Source organism: Protopterus annectens, chromosome 1.part1 (assembly GCF_019279795.1).
Source record: "Protopterus annectens isolate FY-2018-M chromosome 1.part1, PAN1.0, whole genome shotgun sequence".
In the NCBI taxonomy this organism is placed as follows: domain Eukaryota; kingdom Metazoa; phylum Chordata; order Ceratodontiformes; family Protopteridae; genus Protopterus; species Protopterus annectens.
The window spans coordinates 787,886,374-787,907,351 of NC_056726.1; the positions used below are offsets into that span (position 1 = coordinate 787,886,374).

The 20,978-nt window shown below is 40.0% G+C and overlaps 1 protein-coding gene across 2 annotated transcripts in view; it reads left to right on the forward strand.

Moving 5' to 3' along the window:
- Nucleotides 1-20,978, forward strand: part of SIGLEC15 (sialic acid binding Ig like lectin 15) — a 333,010-nt gene that overhangs the window by 200,700 nt on the left and 111,332 nt on the right. Inside the window, exon 4 of one of the 2 annotated variants that reach the window (XM_044078161.1) lies at nucleotides 14,804-15,193. The exons of the other annotated variant lie outside the window; for it this stretch is intronic. Coding sequence (XP_043934096.1) covers nucleotides 14,804-15,193 — 390 coding nt within the window. The remainder of the gene's footprint in view (nucleotides 1-14,803; nucleotides 15,194-20,978) is intronic. 2 annotated transcript variants of the gene reach the window in all.

Sequence of the window (20,978 nt, forward strand, 5' to 3'; positions counted from 1 at the left end):
TAAATTGTATGTAATTGCTTGCTACAGCATTCAGATATTAGTTTAAAAAATACTAATCGTTTTTTTTTTTTTAATTTTTAAACTGTAGCAATTGCTATAGTTTAGACCACACACAGAGTGCTACAGCACTTAGATTTGACCACAAATGTAATACCGTCATTTAAAAGCCAGTATTGCATTAAAGAGAAATTCGGATCAGCTGATGGCTCAACCCAACATTTTGTGCCAGAGGTAGATGCCCCTCTTGTCCCACCCTACCTACATTATTGAAGCCAATAATGGAGTTCTAGTTTTATGACTCTGAGCTACATATCAATGACCCCAGCTTGGTTAGAATTTCAGAAACTTTAGCTTAATGTTTCAGTGAGGAGTGGGTCAGACACAAAGAACAGGGGAACAGAAAAGCACGTGAATGCAACATTAAGCGGGTAAGTGATAAGCAGAGTATAAGACTGTAGCAGCAAAACTGGAATATAAACAGTTGTAAAAGCACTGAAGCACCAGTCCTGGATCAGAATAAACAATACTCTCACTACTGCAATTATACCACAGTCTAAGGCACCAGACTATGCAGACATTTACCAGTAACACCATCTGTTGAAAAAGTACACTAATAAATAACTAAGCAAGGTTCAAATCTAGCAGTAGCTCACAGTTCTGCCACAACTGTGAATGACATCACAAGACTAAGAAACAAGACAGGATTCAAAACACAAACAACTAGCTTTTACATGTAATTCTACTTATTGAGATAGAAGTGCAGTATACTGTACAAACACATTCCTAAACAATGTGAGAGACTAGAAAGATTACATTGACAGGATTCTTTTGTTAGGTCTATTGTGGTCAAAAATTTTGCCTTAACGTTTCTATTCGTTCCTCAACACTAGAGATTAGGTAAAATCTGAAATAATTTGTTCAGCATCCAAAAAACATTACAGAAGCTGATTGTTCCATCAAGCTTTGAGACAAATACTATGAGGCAGTTCCATTTGCTTTTGACTCCTCTATTACCCACATATTAGGCATTCTTTATACTTCTTTCATAGCCTTTCTTTCTTACCCTAGAAATTTTATAAGGTTTTAATTTAACATTTTCTCCTGGAATGGTCTCAGTGTTGCATTGAATGAGATCTATTTGAGAGGTAGTTCTGAAACACTTCCTTGTTTCTTAACAAACTTGTGTTATCTCTTATTACTTTGACTTAGGTAGTGTATCATCTACCTGGACTGCTGGCAAAGAGGTTGGTTTCCTTCCTTTACCAGATCTATTAGTGTCTGCTCCTAAACTATCTACAAAGATCTGTGTTTCTTTCCTGGATTTCAGGATGTTAATATGATACATTCTGGTCTTCTGTAACTAGTCTATTAACCCTTGCAGTTTACATTATTTAATTGTTCTACTATTTAAAATGAATCATGCTATTTAGTCAAAAGTGTATATTTCGCAAAGGGGAACCAAAACTAACACTTGGTCAGCAACTTTTAATTCCCTTGCCCATGCATTACTCCTATACAACCCTAGTTGTATGCCCATGGCTGTGACACTTTTAAATTAGGTGTTCTCATATTTCCAGGTTTCTTCAGAAAAATATAACAGTCCTTGAGGGTCTCTGCCATGTCATGGACAGGGACCGTGCCCTTTCAAGGTTTGTAGTATTTCTGTAATGGCAAACATAAAATATGGCATTAACTAGTCATAGTTTTTTTTACAACTTCTTCAGTAAAATTTCTCAGCATGGATTGTAATTTTTGGTTAAAATCCTCCTCTGTCCTATCTGCCTCTGACCCCCTTACTCCATGGTAAAGCTGTAACTGCTATTTCTAAATTGTCTGATACATATTGCTTAAATTATAATACTATTAACAAAATTATTTATTAGAGTGTTTTAAGTTAACACCTGAAGCTTATAGAAAAAAGTTTTCTGAGGATAGATGCAAGGCAGATGAAAGTTCGTGTGAATATATTGATGAACTAAGCACTTATTTTCATAGGCGGGTGAGTGGGTGTCAGGTCACCACTTTTAAAGGGCTGACAGACCTTTTGGTTAGAGAACAAGCCCTTAGCACTTTGCCTGAAGACATGAGAGTCTGGTTGGCAGACAGAGAATGTAATGCCACAGATGAGTTGGGGAAAAAGGGAGACCTATACCTAGTAAGCAGGGCATCACTGCACAGGACAGGGATACCCAGTGCTGCACATGGATATAAGGGAACCCATGGTGGGAAGCCTAAAACACCCCAATAGAGTATGCCAGTGACAGGGGAAGCCACTAATTCAGGTACACGACCAGGATCAAGGGTTAAATGTTTTAAATGTAACCGATGGGGCCATGTAGCATATAGATGTCCATGGAGGCAAGGTGGGGAAAAAAAGGTGAGACAGTCAGCAAGTGGGAATGACAGAATGCCAGCAGTAAGTCATCTGGAGACAACAAGAGTACCAAACTACCGCAAAAGATTATATCCTATCTTAGTAGATGGGACACAGGCCATTGCTAAGCAAGACACAGACTCTGACCTAACCATTGTGAAGCCTGCAATGGTTAAAGAGCATCACTACTTGCTTGGGCAGTCTACTCCAGTTAGAGTTTAGATGGGACCCCATTTCAAATACCTTTGGCTAGGGTTCACCTTGACGGGGAGGGTGGAAAAGGAAGCAAGCAAGTAGGTGTGTTTGAGGATATCCCTGCAGATGTCCTGATAGGGAATGATTTTGATGATGCAGTACCTTGTGTGCATGCAGTTACATGTAGTCAAGCTTGGAGACAAGCATGTAGGTCTGGTAGCCTGGGGGGAACCCAGACAGAAGGACCGCACACTTGAAGCCAAGACAGGTGAGGTGGCTACTTCAGAGAGGGGAGGTACCCTATAGCAGTGAAACTGAAGGTGAGCCACAGCTGCTTGTGGGTACTGATATTCCATTGGACAGAGTGACCGCAAGGGCAGATGTGAGTAGTAGTACCAAGGCTGACAGTGAGGTACCTCTATCAGATGATATCAGACTTCCTTGTGGAAGGGGAGCTGAAAAGGGTTACAAAGAGAGAGTTGAAACAGGCTCAGCTCTCAGACCCTACATTACAACGCTTGAGGGAAGTAGCCAGAGAGGTGCCTGATTCTCAAGGAAAAGGGGAATCTGTGTACTGGGACAAAGAGTGGACCCATGAGGGAGGGCTAGAGGGTGAGAGGATACAGCAGTTGGTAGTGCCCAGAGCCTACTGTCTGACACTTCTAGCCATAGCCCATGATATTCCCTTTGAAGGTCATATGGGCATAAAGTGTACAAAGAGAAGTATTATGCAGAACTTTTATTGGCCTGGGATTTCCAGGGAAGTAACAGGGTACTGCAGGACCTGTGAGCAGTGCCAAAAGGTAGGCAACACAGGAGACAAGGTCAAAGCTCATTTAGGACCTTTGCCTGTGATTGAGGAGCCATTTTAGAGGGTAGCTATGGATATTATGGGGCCTCTGAGTACCCCAAGTTCCATAGGGAAGAAGTATTTCCTAGTGGTAGTAGATTATGCTGCCAGATACCCTGAAGCTGTGACCCTGTCCTCCATTGAGGCAGAAATGGTGGCAAATGCTTTGTTAGATATTTTTAACAGGGTAAGTTTCCCAAAAGAAATACTGACTGACAGTTTCATGTCAGACCTGCTGGCTTGTCTGTGGAAGCACTGTGGGGTGAAGCACCTAAAGACCACCTCCTACCATCCCCAGACTAATGGTCCTGTGGAGAGGTTAAACTCTACACGAAAGACCATGCTACTGGCATTTGCAGACCAGTTTAAGAGGAAGTGGGACAAATATTTGACCCATGTGCTGTTTGCTTACAAAGACATGCCCCAGGAATCCACAGGTTTTTCACCCTTTGAGTTGCTGTATGGGGCATAGGGTTAGGGGACCTCTAGATTTGATTCACAATGAGTGGGAGAGTGAGTGTGAATCCCTCAAGGAGTCTGTTGTGGCATATGTCCTAAACCTCAGGACAAGGCTCAAGAAACTCATGAGCTTGGCCCAGGAGAACCTGGCAGAAGCCCAACATCAGAAAAAGGTCGGGTATGACAGGAATGCTCGAGCTAGAGAGGATGCTGTGGGGCAGCAGGTTATGGTTCTCATTCCTGTCAGACACAACAAGCTGCAGGCAGCTTGGGAGGGACCCTTCAAAGTGGTAAAGAAGGTCAGTGCTTCTAAGTACAAGGTAGAACTTCTAGGAAGGAGGCATGAGCACAAATTGTACCATGTTAACACCATGAAACCTTACCACGATAGGGAGGCCCTAGTGCTTAGTACTTGCAGTAGAAGGCAGGAGGAGTCTGAGAGGGTTCTATGGCTACAGGGAGCCAGCCAGCAAAATCCCAAATTACTATGGTGGAGCCTAGAATTGCAGGCATATGATATGACAGTGCAGCACTGTACTGAGGTCAGCAATGCAAAGGCAGATGGGCTCTGAAGACAGGGTATGGGGTAATGTATTCCCAGATAGGATCATCCCTCTCAAGCATCATTTTTCAAGGGTCACTTGAAAAACTAGCTTGAGTCTTCAAGAGAGGAAGAACTGTGACAAAGGGAGATAACTGCCAGAAAAACTATATGGAATTTTGTAAATAATTATATGTCATTTGTGAATATCAGCATGATTCATGCAAGATGCATGTGTTACAAATATATTAGAACTGTATGTCATGCATATATCAAAATAGGTTCGTACAGACGTGTGTATTGAAAAGATATTTTATAAAGTGATTGTACTTAAAATGTAACCAAAGCTCCTGGAATAGAACACAAATGTACATGCACTATTGTAACTGTTTAAATGTATATATATTTTACAGTGGAGACTGGAATACAAGAGGTTAACTTCAGTCCAGCAAAACTTCAGAAAAATAGCTGAAATTAAATTATGTTATGGCAGGAAGAGACACAAGTCTGTGCTGAGAGCCTTTCTGTTTTTTCTTCAGAGTGAACTAATTACTATCTCTGAAAGCATGAAGGAATGTAGTTGTTTTATGGCTTCCAGCATCTGCTAAAGATTTGAGGTCTGTGTATTTTCACATATAGACCAACTTATAGTCTGGGCAAAAGAGGGCATTGCTAGTAAACCTGCGCTAGCCTTTCCCAGGTGTGTGTGTGTGTGTGTGTGTGTGTGTGTGTGTGTGTGTGTGTGTGTGTGTGTGTGTGTGTGTGTGTGTGTGAGTGTGTGTAAATCAAACCTCAAAGGGTGTCTGTGTCAGCTACTTGGGCAGGGACACAAAGCACTGGCTGGACAGAGAGGATGCTGGGGGTCTTGGCTTGGCCACTCAGCTGAGATCTCAACTCTATAGCTGTGCCAGTGGGGAGTCTTACTGGGGATCTGGAGAAAGAGGGAAAAACCAGCCCTGGAATGACTGTGGTCTCTGTGTGCTCTTAATGGAAATTGCACTGGATGCAGAGAACTGCATCTGGAAATACTGTGTGTACCTTGTCATCCTCTCAGTGTACGAAAACCACTGTTGCCAGTGGTGAGGATTGAGGCTCCTTGATTACTAGTCCACTGGTGGGTTGTCACACACTTACACCTCTAAAAATAGTCATAGTCAGCATTTCCTAAACTTCCTTAATATCAATGCCCTTCAGCAAGTTGAAAAACTATCTGCTAAAGGTTCAAATATCCTTGACCTTATCCTTACCAACCTAGCCCCTGCCTCACTAGATCTTACATCGCCCCCCTTGTTAAATCTGACCACAAACCAGTCATCTTGTCTGCCAAGCCTAGTGGTACCACACCCTACCACCAAATGACTCCATTTTGAAGGACTTATGCAAGGCAAATCTACTCCAGCTTGTAGAAGACCTGCTCAAAATTTGCAACAATATCTTGCAAATAGACCCAACTAAGAGGACTGCCACATTCACCTCTGACTTCTACCAGCACTTGAACAGCTGCACATAAAAGTATATACCCATTCTCTCTCAATATAATGTAAATTCAGGAATAAGCCTCCCTGGTGGAACTCCCAGATTAATAAACTGTACAACAAAGGAAGGAAAATAATGAAAAGTTGTAGGAAATCCCCATCGCCCGACCTCAAAACTGCACTGAAAGAAGCCAGCAAGGAACTTAAAAACACTATTAGAAAATGTACAACAAAGTATGAACTTAAGGTTACTACAGATTCCAAAGTAAGCTAAAAATATTTCATCGGGTATGTCAGAAAAATAAGGCATAATGTCCAACAATGCATTGAGCTCATCCGTAATAATATCGCCAGACTTTCCCCAAGGAGATAGCTAATATATTAGCAGGCAAATTCAGTGACCACTTTACTCCCCCACCCACCCACATTGTTGTCCCAGCTGTCCCTGAGAATTCAGTTTCACCTTTAATCATTTTGGAATAAGTCTAAGAAGCCATGTCGAAGGCTTAAAATGATTTTACCATGGAAAAGAACAATATACCAGGCTGCATTCTCATCAGTACCAAGCACGCACTGGCAGAGCCTCTGTTTAAACTGTTCAGTCTCTGACTGTCTTCAGTTTTGTTCCTGATGCCTGAAGAATAGCTACTGTGACTCCCCTACACAAGGGTTTGCCTTCTACAGACCCAGGTAGTTATAGACTCATCAGTCTCACCAGCCTTATATGCAAAGCTATGGAATGTATCATAACATAACTCATTCATGCAGACATAGGCAACCTAAGTGATCTAAATCTCAATCAGTTTTGTTTTGTTTTGTTTTGTTTTGTGAAGGGCAGGTGTGTCTCCTGAGATTAGTAAGCTTCTTTGGAAAGGTTACAGGGACTGTGGACAGTGGCCATTCTGTGTGTATCTTGACTGGGCCAAGGATTCTGACACTAAACCCCCACCCTCCCACCTCTATATTATTGAAAAAGTAGACAAGCCTACATTGTCCTCTGAATTGCAAACTAGCTAGATCCCAAGCTGTGAAAGTTGCTGATTCCCTTTCTTAAAGTAAAATTGTAACTAATGGAGTGCCATAGGGATATGGTCTAGGCCTGCTCCTGTTTATCTAAGCCAATAAATCAGAGATTTGGTTGACCAAGTTTGCTGATGACTGTAATCTGGCCATTGTTATCTGTCATCCACTGATACAAGACAGCCCCAACAAGGGCTAGAATATGCACATAACATGGAATATCAAAAACATTGCTCAAACTAAATGAAAAAAAAAAAGTGCAGGATAGTAGCATTTGACAGAAAAGTTGTTTCTACATCATATGTTTTAAGTGGTATTCCTCTTCAGATCGATTTGTTTTATATTTATTTACTGCCTTTGTTGACTGGAAAAGTCTGACTGAGATAAGTAAAACCCTTTTTCAGCAGAGACCTGGGGAGAAAAGTTTCACATGCATAACAAAATACTTAGATTCCAAACAAGTTAAATGTAACAATATTCATAGGTATGTACATAAATTAGAGCAATGTTCTTTAAGGAGGCAACAGATAGTTAGACAAGTATTCACCCCTTTATAAACGTCTAAAACATATAACTTGTGAGACACATTTGTGGTTGTTAGCCTAGTATACAGCTATGAACCTATGATAAGTTTTGAAAGCTGTAGCTTCATTTTAAGTAGGCAAATAATAATAGCAGATTTGTTGAATAAATTGTAAGGGCATTTTAGGGAGTCAGTACTGAATACTTTGTGATCAGAAGTATATAGTTAGGAGTTGTTGAGTTATATGAAAGGTTAAAAAAAACAAGCGTAGGTTGGGCTGTCAAAAAGTACAGTGGATGAAGAGGAGGTCTCATCAGAGTTGTGTGAAGTTAATCAGGGTGAGATGGGAAGAGGAAGGGGAGTAAGTTAGAGTAGTAGAGATGTGAAACTGCTTTAAACTAGAAAAAAATGAGATGTAGGATGAAATACTAGTGAAAAAAAATTGGAGAAAAGAAATAACATAAGAGGAAGTGAATTAGTGTGGAAAAGGTAGAGAGAGATAAGCTAGGTGCATAGCGGATGTGGGATGAAAGAGAAGTGAAGGAAGGTTGGAGGTAAGTAAAAGGGTGAAATAACATAGGAGGTGAATTAAAGTGGAAAAAGATGAGAGAGATAAACTGGGTACAAAGACAAATTAGGCATGTGGCAGTGGGGAAAAAGGAGATATTTGTGAGGAAAAGATGTTTCTGAAGGAAAAGGTAGGCAGTAGGGCTGGAGGTAATGTAATGTTTATTGACAAGAGAACAGATTTAGAGTTTCTATCCTGGGTGAGAACTGGAACATAGACAGGAATTATTTAGGTGTTCCTTTAGGCCCTGCTTGAAACTGTTCATTTTGTCAAACTGTTTACAGGTGAGAGGGATTGAGTTCCAGAATTTGCTACATAATTTCAATATAAAGAGTGTACTGCAGAGGTGATAGAGCTTTGTGTGGAGAATAGAACTAGGGGGAATTGTTTAGAGTGGGGAAGTGTTCTGGTTTGTATATGAGTTTGTTAGCTATGAGTAACTGTAGGGTAGATGGATAAGTAGTTCTAGCCACTCCAGATGTTTTAGTGCCTGACAGTGGTTGGATCTTTGTTGAAGGTTTGCTGTGATCATATAGGAAGTTACAAGGCTGAAGCCCTTACAAGCCTAGCCAAGAATTTAGCCCATGATCCTACAAGTCAGCACCCAATGCCCTTGTCCAGCAGGGACACAGGTGGAATCCCAGGGGTGTATTTTCCATTCCCCATCCAGTTATCCAGGTTGTGCTTAAAAAGGGTTAATGAGGTACTTTGCATGACATAGACAGTGAGCCTATTCTACAGAAGGGGGAGTCTCTGGGACACAAATCTGTCCCAACAACAAGTCCTATTGATGTCGCAGACCAGGTTGAAGTCGCGAGTGCGGGTTACTCGAGTGGAGCATAACCTGTGGATATGCAGGAGTCCCATCAAGCTGAGGGTCTGAGATTGCTTTGTATGCCAGCCAGAGGTCACCTCTGAGGAGTCTGTATGAAACTGAGTAGAGGGACAGGGCCTTTCGCCTATCTGTATAGGGTAGATGTTTGAGGCCCTGGATTCTCCTGGTGAGGAACCTCTGTGGTCTCTCTAGCTGCTTGAATACATGTGCTTTGTGAGGTACATGCTGAAAGGGGCATTTTACTCAATAATGGGTGTTATAAGAGAAGAATATAGGGATGTTATGACTTCCTTGTCCCTGGATGAGATACCCTTATTAATGAGGTGGGCCACGTAGAAAGCTTTCCGTACAACGAAGGCAATATGGTGGTCAAAAGTAATTTTGCTATCAACCTGGGTGTCCAAATCCCTCATGAACGATTCTGTGCTTAGGACCTTGTTATTAATGTGATAATTTGTGGGGACATCACTCTTCCCAAAGGGGATGATGATGCATTTTGTGGCATTCATTTTGAGGCCATGTTTATGGCACCAGTCATTTGTTTGGGTGAGACCCTCTTGGAAGATGTCCACATCACTAGGAGAATTGATGACATTGGCCAGCTTGCAGTCATCTGCAAACCTGGTCAGCCACAGCCCACTGGTTTTGGCCTGCACCTCAGAAAAGTATATGCCAAACAACAGAGGACCCAAGACCGATTCCTGGGGTACACCACTTGTTATGGGTTTACTGCTTTAGGTGGCTTCCCCTATTTTGACTAGGTGGGTTCTATCAGTGAGCAAGTTTGCTACCCATCTGGTAACATACAGATTGATGCCTAGTTGAGAGAGTTTATCTATTATACCCAAGTGGGAATAGTATCAAAGGCTTTGGACAGGTCACGGTACGTGGTGTGGACTGTTTCCCCTCGTCCATGGCTTTGGTGACTGTCTCAAAAAAGTTGACCAAATTTAACAGGCATGTCCTCCCCTTGATGAAATCAAACTGTGTAGGATTGAGTGTTTAGAGGTTGCCAATGTCCTTGTTAATGAGGTCCATGATAATCCACTCCATGGCCTTGCAGATCAGGCTAGTTAGGCTGATGGGTCTATAATATTCTGGATCGGTGGACGCTCCACCTTTGTGCAAAGGGATGACAGTTGCTGTCCTCCACTTGGCTGGGATGAAGCTAGTACTCATGCTTTGGTTGAATAGCGTGCCTAATGGTGCTGCAAGTTCCTGCCTGAATTCATGTAGAATGCAGTCTACGATGTTATTGGGTCCCATGGAGGCTGTATTTTTTGCCTTTGAGAGAGCAGTGATGACTTGCTCTCTAGAGATAACAGGAGGGGGGGCAGGTGCTGAGGATGTCCTGATTTATTGATGGGGGACAGAGGGTTGGCTATATCTATGGGATTTGTGTATGTGCTGTCCTTGGTGAAAAAAAAAAACAGTCCTGGATAGAGAGCCTCATCAGAACAAAGGCAGAGTAAAATCAAAACAGATGAGGCTCACCACAGCGATGTTCGTGGAAATTTTAATTAGAAGTTAAAAAATCACAGACTGCAATAAAAGTTCAGTCTGTGATTTTTTAACTTCTAATTAAATTTTTCACTAACATCACTGTGGTAAGCCTCATCTGTTTTGATTTTACTATGTGGTGTCCTTGACCACCAATCCTGAGCAGATCGTATGGTATCATCTTCTTTATTTCTTTTGCCTCACCCATGTGGACCCAGGCAGTCCTCATATACTGCTCTGCCTGTAACAATATATGCATTTAGGTCCTCCATTATCAACACCAATTCATGTTGTTCTGTTTTATCAAGTAGGTCCTGTAACCGCTGCCTGAACACCTTCTTCCTCACTGTCACGACCCTGCCATGGATCCAGCATATATTTGGGAGGTGGAAAGAACCCCACAGAGGCACAGGGAGAACAGGCATACTCCATTCAGTCATTGGTTGGAGGTTTAGATCAAACCTTGTACCTTGTGCATGGGAGGCAATGACCATAACCATTATGCCAACTGTGTCATACACATGGGCACATACAAATATGTATGCAAGAGGGTGCTTGGCCTTAAGAGCTTATGGCAACTGCCAGCACTGTGGCATAGAGTGATAAAGCCACAACTATGGTCCACACAACCTGAGTTCAATTAGAGGCTCAGGTATCTGAGGTGCTGACAGGGAGGGATGACCTTGCCCATTCAAGGGAGGGGGGGGGGGGTTGTCAGAAATGATCTCTGAAGGAAAACGCCCATAGAGGAGATTATTTTTCAGGTGTGCCAAAGCAGAAGCTTTTTCTAGTACCGCCCTCCCAGGATGCCCTTAAGATCTGTGCTGGCCCCAGCTCATTCAGAGAAGAAAAGAGGAGCAGGTAGAACCAAAGATGCAGAGGGGAAATGGGAATGGGTGTACAGAATGATGCAAGCTAGAGAGGCCTCTTTCTTCTCAGTCTGCTGCAACTAAATCAGTTCAGCCTCAGCCATGAAAATGGCTTTATGCTAGAGTCATGGAGAACAGCTGTGGTCACCCCACTCCATAAGGGTGTACCCACCACTGATGTTGCAAACTACAAACCAATAAGCCTTACCAAACATACGTGGAAAGTAATGGAACACACCATTGTGGAACTTATAAATAAAGATATTATAGGTTCATAGGTTTATAGGTTGGTACTGGGCTATCTGCCCAAAGGCATATATTATCTAGTAGTGCTGTTGGTGTGATCCCCGGTGTGAACTTTCTGTTACCCATCCACTCATCAAGGTTCCTCTTGAAGAGTGATAGTGAGGGGCTTTGTCTTATGTAGATCGGGACCCTGTTCCATAGTAAGGGAAGTCTCTGTGAAGGGAATCTATCCTTGCAGCATGTTCTATTCATTGTTGTGTTGAGGTTTATATTCCTAGAGCATGTAGCTTGAGTAGATTTGGTTTTGCTAAGATGGAGCATGTTCAACAATTCTGGGTTGGACATGGCTCTGTACGTTAGACAGAGATCGCCTCTGAGAAAGCGGTATGCAGCAGAGAACAGTCTTAGCTTTTTCAATCGTGCTGCATAGGGCAACTGTTTGAGGCCAGTAATCCTCTTGGTTAGGTACCTTTGTGGTCTCTCCAGCTGCTGGAGATGTCTAGCCAGGTACATTTCAATTGGTGCATTGTACTCAATAATGGGTCTGATGAGGGAAGAGTAGAGGGGCACCATTACATCCTTAGATCTTGATGCAAACCCTTTCGTGATCAGATGGGTCACATAGAAGGATTTTCTAACCACTTTGGCAACATGGTTATCAAAGGAAAGCTGACTATCTACTTGGGTCCCTAGATCCCTTATTTCTTCTTCAGATTTCAGGGGATTACCTCCTATGTTGTAGTTTGCGGTTACTCTGTTTTTTCCAAAGGGGATTACTATGCATTTTTTTGCATTTAGCTTGAGACCATGGCTTTGACACCATGCATCAGTCTCATTTAGGCCCTTCTGGAGGATCACCATGTCAGCCAGAGACTCTATTATAGCACCCAGTTTGCAGTTGTCCGCAGACTTAGTCAGCCACAGCCCTTCCGTGCTTGCCTGTACTTCTGAGAAGTATATGCCAAACAGGAGGGGCCCCAGGACAGAGCCCTGAGGCACACCACTCGTTACTGGTCTGGATTCGGACATAGATCCCGCTACTCTTACTTTATGGGATCTGTCTGAGAGCCAGTTTGCGATCCATCTTGTGACGTAAGGGTTTATGCCCAGGCTGGTGAGCTTATCAATAATACCTGAATGGGGAATGGTGTCAAATGCTTTAGCAAGGTCAAGGTAAGCCATGTGTACCTCCTTTCCCTTATCTATAGCCTGAGTAACCGTCTCAAAGAAATCCACCAGGTTCATATTGGCAGCTTACTGTCCAGGGAAGCAAACCAGTCTGGTTTTGTAAAAGAAAGATTGACCTACAAAACTTAGAAAAATCACTGAGGGATTAGATGGATCTTGACCTGGCAAAGGGCTTTGATACCATTTCATATTCTGACATTATAAATAAGCTAATCAAACTTATATAACTGGCTGACTGACATTAACCAATAAATCAGGGATGGTAGTACACTGTCCTGTTAAAGGCTCATTATTAGTGTGATCTCTCAGGGAAAAGTGTTAGAGAGCTTCTATTCGGTATTTACTTCCAGACAATTGCAAACTCAGAACTATAGTCAAGTCTCCAGAGGACTGACAGATACTCCAGGAGGGCCTAACAGATACAAACCTACGGTGCCAGGACCATGGCCTAAAGTTATATGTTGAAAAGTGTACTATTGTGTTCATTGGGAAAAATGAGCATTCGTGCAGGTATCATATACACTACATCCATTTCAGAACTGACATGTTCAACAGGGACTGGGCACTTTTGTCAACAATGAATTTTCCTTTGACCACTATATACCTACCACTGTCATCAAAGGTACATCTTCTAGGAACAAGTAAGTTATAATTCCTCATTTGTCCCAGAGCAGACTATAATACTCTGTGGTAACTATCTGTCCATACATATAATACACTGGACAAACCCCAACACTTATTCACCAAGAGACTCAAGCACATGATTTCTAGGAGCTACACAGAACACCTTAAAGTGTTATCTCTCTTCTCCACCTTGTGCAGACACCTTAGAGATGACCTCTGCCTGTCCTACAAATCTTTAATGTCCTAGCCCTCTGTGACTAGTACACATTCATAAACCATCATGAGCACCTGCTCACAAGATCTGCACCTCCACTGACTGCAACATAAACTGGATCTGCTGACTGCTGGTGGGAAGGATACCCTCTCAAAGAATTCCTTTCCTCTGGACAGGCTTCCCAGTTACATTAAGCAAAGTAGCTCCCTAACTCTCTTCAAACATAACCTAGGCAAGTGGGTGGGTAACTATAAATTTACCCAAAGACTGGCTACTCCACTTGTCATCCAACAGGGGAGTAAGTACTGGAATTCAGCATCTGTATAATAACTTACAGATGAAGGTTAAAATAATATTAAACAGAGAATTAGAATTTCTTTCTCATGTCAAAGCTGTATTCTGAGTTATTTCACATATGTGAATATTGCCAAAAAGTAATCCAACATTTTTATCTTGGACAGGCCAACTGCTTGTGTTTTGCATGTCAAATGTCTCTATTTGTATGTCTGGTTGCATTTTGAACATGTAGGAACAGAAACTATCCTTTTCCAAACTTACATATTTGTACTTTTTAACTAACAATCTCTTATGAATAAGCTGTTTTTCACAAACATAGGCATTTCATATTGTTCAGGGTTGGATGCTGCTACGCTTTTGTACCTCACATTACTATTTTTTCTGTAATTCTGCATTTCTTTTTTCATACTCAGATGGAGACATAAATAGGTCCATATGGATCCATGCTCTACCTTGGTTAACAATTTAAATAAATACATAAATGCATTTAAACTTGTGTTTTACTCTATGGTTTACCAGATGCATTGAAGTTTTAATTATTTGAAAATAAAATAAATGCTGTATCAGTACAGTAAAAAACAAGCAAATTTATTAGAATACAAAGCCAATAGTTAGCGCCTTCATCTCCTTAATTGGAGACTTCTTCAGACTAAGGCTTCAACACTTCATTTAATATTTAAATACACATTCACCTATCACGACTTCAATTAAAAAAAAAAAAAAACAAATTAAGAAGAAAGGGGTTAAAACACTAAATTTATTTTTTTAAAATTGAAGTCATGTGATAGGAGAATGTGTATTTAAATGTTAAATGAAGTGTTGAAGCCTTAGTCTGAAGAAGTCTCCAATTAAGGAGATGATAGCGCTAACTGTTGGCTTTGTGTTCTAATAAATTTGCTTGTTTTTACTGTATTGATACAGCATTTACTTTATTTTCAATTTTTTTTGAGTTATTTGTTTGCTGCTGAATTCAAGAAGTTTTAATTATGCCTACAATGTTATAGTGCTTTTTCCCATTATGACAGGTACAACAGGTAACCCTGAGACAGCCTGGTCTATGAAAATTCCTCCTGAGGTGACTGGTGTGATTGGACGGTCTCTTGTTTTGCCTTGCTCGTTCTCCCATCCCTACAGGCATTATAATGGCAGCATCACTGTCATGTGGAAAGTAAAATCCTTTGAAGGACCTGTTATTTTTAAATGTACTGATCATGATGGAAATGGTGATTGCAAAACAACAATTAATCAAGGTAACCATTACAAATTCGCTGGGAATCTACAACATAATGACCTGTCATTACTAATTACTAACCTGACTATAAATGACAGCAACATTTTCTTCTGCCGTGTGGAACTTACAGCAGAGCCACATGCTAAATATCAGTCTTCAAATGGAATTCTTGTGCACGTAACAGGTAAGAAAGTCCAAAATATCCTCGAAATAGAATTCAAAATGCACTAGAAACAAATAGAAAAGCAATGAGGCTTTTTTTCTGAAAACAAGTTAGTTAAGTTGGAACCCCACAAAAACAGGTTTAGTAAAGAAGAATAAAAATGTAATTTCAGCCTATAAAGTTGTTTGCTTCCATGTAATGGTTTCCTTTTCATCACATCTACTGGTAGTGAATTTACTACATGTTCCCATAGCAACAAACTAAAACTAGGTTCTGCCTGGGTTGTAAGCCAGTGTTTGCATGAGTTCGTCTATATATTACCAGTTAGAAACTATTTTGAGTATGTTTTACCTTAGGTGTGTGATGATTTTAGTTAAGTGGTCTAAACCAAATTTATTATTTTCTTAACTTCTACAAAGCAGGTTTCTGTGGATAAGAATAATGCTAAAACGGTCTCCCAGAAATTAATTATGACCTACACTAAGTGTACACCGTTTTGAGTGAACAGACAACAGAAGTATTACTCACACCTTCTTCTTACTAACTTTAGTTTTCTTATTGATTTTCTTGCTGCCTTAGATATCAAGGGGATTCATAAATTTTGGCTCCCCATCAGTTCATCGAAAATTCAGTTCAGCGGACATCATTTTCAATGCACTTACATTGAACATGCCGTTCCTTGAACTGTTCATACTGAGATCACAATACATGGAAAATCGGGAAATCACCATTTCCTCGCTGTAGTGCGATCTCAGAATTGGTATATATAATTAGCGGGGGGTACAGCCCCCCCACATGAGCGGAATTTGATGAATGCCATTTCCGATGAAATGCCATTCGTTGAAGTGACTTTTCGCTGAATTAATATAGACCCATAAATGTTACCACAAAGTGTAAACTACATGTACACTCAGTGTAATCTTTCTGAGTGACTAGAAAACACAAAAAGTGTGGTAGAGATGTTCTTGAATATAGATCATGTACACTTAGTGTAGGCATTAATGAATCTTATCCATCCACATAGATGGATATCTGTATATGTATGTATGTATGTGCATATATATATATATATATATATATATATATATATATATATATATATATATATATATACATGCTACTTTGATAAATAAGATTCTGAAAAAAGTTTTCTAATTACACAAAACAAGTTTTTGTCCAATGATAATTTACAAGAAGCATACATTAGTGTTAATTTGAATCAGTTCTGATTTCATGTACTGTAAATTATGTATACATAAATATATATGAACCACTACATATGGGTATATACTAAATCCAAGATCCCGCAACAGTGGACATAAGGGGCATCTTCCTTTCTTGTGCTGTTTTGTGATTGCAATACCTCTGTGTTAATGCAGTCAATGACAGTGACATTAACTGCAACTGCAAAATTCAGTTTCAAATCCACCAATGTGTTTAACAACACGTGGCTGATTTTATATATATATATATATATATATATATATATATATATATATATTATACTGAAATTGATGTAATGATATTACATAAACAGTAAAAATATCAGCAAAAAATATTTAAAATACAAAATATCAACAGAAACTGAGAATGCTCCAAAACAGCATGTGCATCCAAAATCTCCCTGCACTACCTCAGTAATGCATGCTAACTCTAACCCTAATCCTAACACCTAAAACAGTGATAACCCTAACCTTACACTTTCCCTTAGAAAACAAACTCTGTAACACTATCACTATTCAGACAAATTAGATCTTAATGTTACAGCAGGGTCTACTACAAGTATTCACATGCTTGTATCACACAACACACTTGCTAACTGCCACTTGCTTTAAAACGGCACTAGCATAATCTTTCTTAGTTATTTAACCATTCCAAAATCCAACTCAATTAAACTGTATAGTCCAACCAGAGCCCAAATTCTAACCCTAAAGTTCCCACCCAGTTCATAACCTGCATCTTCGTTCCCTAACCCTAAAATTCCACTTTACCTTCCTAACCATAAAATCCCTGATCACTTCCTAAACATAAACATCACTCCTTGTTTCTAACCCTAATGCCCTGATTACTCACTAAACCTAAAACTCCAATCCTCTCTCTGAGCCTAAACTCCTAGATTGACTCCTAAACCTAAACTCCTTTCCCACTCCCTAACTCTAAACTTTTTTTGCCACACCCTAACCCTAAACTCTCTTCTACTCTCTAACATTAAACTCTCCTCCTGTTCCATAACTATAAATCTCCTTCCTGATTGCTGTGGTAAGTCCTAATTTACACTCCCACACCATTCCTCTCCCTCCTGATGGCTGCTGCAATTAAACTTGCTAAGATACAACCTCTTGTTGTACAAACTCATTTTCAAGCTCAAGCACAAGCAGCAGTCCCGATGGATCCCTCACTACCTTGGACTACAGTTGAGCTACCACAGAGGTCGATGCCCTAAGAAGTCAACAGGCCCATCCAGCAAGGGGTTATATCTGCGGATACCACAAAAAAACAACTGCCAGCACTCAACCTCTAATAAAAACTCCACCATATAATAATTCACATTTTATTAATGAACTAGCAATTTGGTTTTGGCTATTCAGCCTTCATCACATTAAATTCACAAAAAAAAAAAAAAAAAAAAAAGTAACATGAAACTTAAATAATCCAAGCTTCTACCTGAGGAGTAAAAACTTATAACATAATTGGCTAGAACGTTTCACTAAGTCCTGAAGAAAAAAAACCTCACAATCTAATAATCCAGCCCCATTCCTCATGTCTAACATCCTATGCCATTCATCCTTATTTTTCCTATTCAATGTAATTTTATCAACAATTATAAACTGACACCTAGCTGCATTATGCTTCATAGTCTGTTTGTATAAAGTATTTGACATCCTAGCACACCTAATGTCACTAAAATGCTCTGAAATCCTCAGTTTGAATGGGTGTGATGTCTGCCCCACATAAAAGGCAGAGCAGCTGCAGGTGACCAAATAAACAACCTAATCCATGTTGTAATTCTCCAAAACATTAACGTGAAAAAACCCTAGAGGTATTGCACTAGGAAAATTGATCTGTTTTGCCCGCATATTTACAAAAAACACAACTCCCGTACGGTGGCATCCTTTAATAACTTGTCCCCCTAAAGTAAGCTGACCTAAGGTTGGGTTCCCACAATCATCCTTTTTATAATGATTAAACCAACCCCCCAATGTTTTGCCCCATCTAAGTGAAAATAAACATTTAGCAGGCAAAAGACCGTCAACCGGTCACCCAGTAATAAAGCACTCCAATGTTTCTGAACCAAAAACTTCTGTAAATACCAAAACTAGCTGTAAATCTAAGCAATCCCTTAGATCTATTTTTTATTTATATTTTAATAGTTGAGCTCTATCAATATTTTGTATAGATTTACTAATTTACAAATATCAGAATATTTATACCCTATATCACAAAATCTCGTAGTCATTTCTTGTTCCTGATTCGTAAACTCCAACTCTGACAAACAAATTCTTTTTAACATTAGAAATTGGGATTTGGGTATATTTTTTTAGAGGGTGACAACTGCTAACATGCAAAAGGGTGTTAACCTGAGGAAATTTCCTAAAAACCCCATTACATAACCTACCATCCTCCACCCTAATAAATACATCCAAAAAGTAATGTGCCTGGGATCATGATGCACTGTACACTGGATACCCCATTTATTATTCAGATTTCCTACAAATTGTAATAAATATCAGACCTCCAGAAAAGCCAGCAATCGTCCATGTACCCGCTCCAAATATCCATACTTTCAATATAGATATCATGAGACTCATTGTAAATGATTTGCTCTTTAATAAAGCCCATGAAAATGTCAGTATAAATAGGTGCAAAAGATGCCCCCGTGGCTGTATCTTTAAGTTGTAAATAACATTCCCCTTTAAAACAGAACTCATTTTAATTTGTGTTCAGTAAGACACAATAAAAATGTACGAAAACCAGGGCTGCATATGGAGGCTTGATTCAAAAAATACTCCAGGGCCATCAGACCACCCAATGAGGAATGTTAGTGTAAAGGGCTTTAACATCCAACGTATATAGCAGCCAACCCTGCTCTGCCTGCATTTATGTCTGTGGATACCCAGCAAGGAGCCGTTAGGGGATTCAGTGTCCATCCAGGGGAACAGCTGGAAGCTTCATGGGACTCTAGGTTAGAAAAGTAAAAAGAAAAGTTTAACAATGAATGTTACATTAGATCTAAGTATCCTTATAAAAGGAAATGCTGTACATTTTCTCAAAGTTCCAATATGGACAGATTAAAGATCTTGAAACAGCAGACAAAACCACTCCAAATATCAAACACTACATCATATTATCAAATGGTTCTAAAGTATCTAAGAAAAGTCCAGAAATGTTTCTAGTCCTCTAATCCAAAAGTGAAAAGCATCCATACACCTGAAATGTAAAAAGATTATTATAGGTTCATAAGTTCATAGGTTGCTACTTGGAGATAGTCCAGTTAGGCCTTATTACGTCTAGTTATGGCCCATGGCTATACCCAGCTTGTATGCCATAAGGCATAGGAGGCTAGACATGAGTTAAATTTGTATTTTCCCATCCATTCAAGTTAGATGTGAAGACAGTGTGGGGATGCGTTTTTAACAGAAAGCATGAGTTTGTTCCAGAGGTGGAAGTATTTATTTTACTACCAGTTTTACAAATATGTAGTAGATAAAAAAGTGTTGGGTCATTTGCAGGTTTGTAGACAAGGCATAAGTCACCCTGAAGGACTGTATAGGAAACAGAGAAGTAAGACAAGGCTTTAAGATGCTCTGGGTAACTTAAGTATCTAGAATTGTTAGTGATGTACCACTGGGGCTTTTCAAGCTGCATTATATGTTTGGATAGGTACATAGAGTAGGGCACATTGTAACCTAGTATGGGTCTGATGAAGGATGAGTACAGGGGGATAAGGACCACTTTGGACTGAGAGGAAATGCCCTTAATAATTAGTCTAGCAAAGTAGAAGGCTTAATGACAGAGGATACTGGATGTTGAAGGAGAGTTCTTTAGCAATGAAGGTGCCTAGGTTTCAAATGAAAGTTCCTAGTTTAAGTTGATGTAATTTATTTGTTAGATGTGTAAGAGATCCGGTTTCCAAACTAAGATGCTACATTTGTTGGCATTCAGCTTTAGACCATAACCCTGGCACCATGAGTTTGTCCAGGTTATATATCTCTGAGGATTTGTCTTCAAAGCTTGCAGTCACCCATAAATTTGTTCAGGAAGAGGACTTTAGTGTCAGATTTGCCATGAATGAAAAACATGCCCAACAGAAATGGACCCAAAACAGAACCCTAGGGTACAGCACTGCTGCACCAAGGTCCTAGGACTACTATTGTACGATATAAATTACAAATGTAATATGCAGTTTACATGGCTTAAAAGAACAAATCAAGCCAGATTTCAAATCCAATGTTCATAATCTATTGCCTCAACAAGAAAACAAAAGAAAATCTTTCTTAAAAAAAGGCACATAATATACAAAATAAAACCAATAAAAGAAAATCAAAATCTACTTCTGGCCTACAGTTAACTAAGTTTGGGTTTTGTTATTCAGTCTTCACCTGATATGCAATTGCTCCAACATGGCTTAGACCATGTTCAAAATTGGTACAAGGACAATGGTCTCAAATTAAAAGTAAAAAATGAAGCACAGTCCATTTTCCAAAGAAAACAATATCACTTACTGTATAGGAGGTGTACCCCTCCAATCAGGCAATGTTGTAAGGGATCTGGGCACTCTTGTTGGTGATTTCCTATCATCTGACTA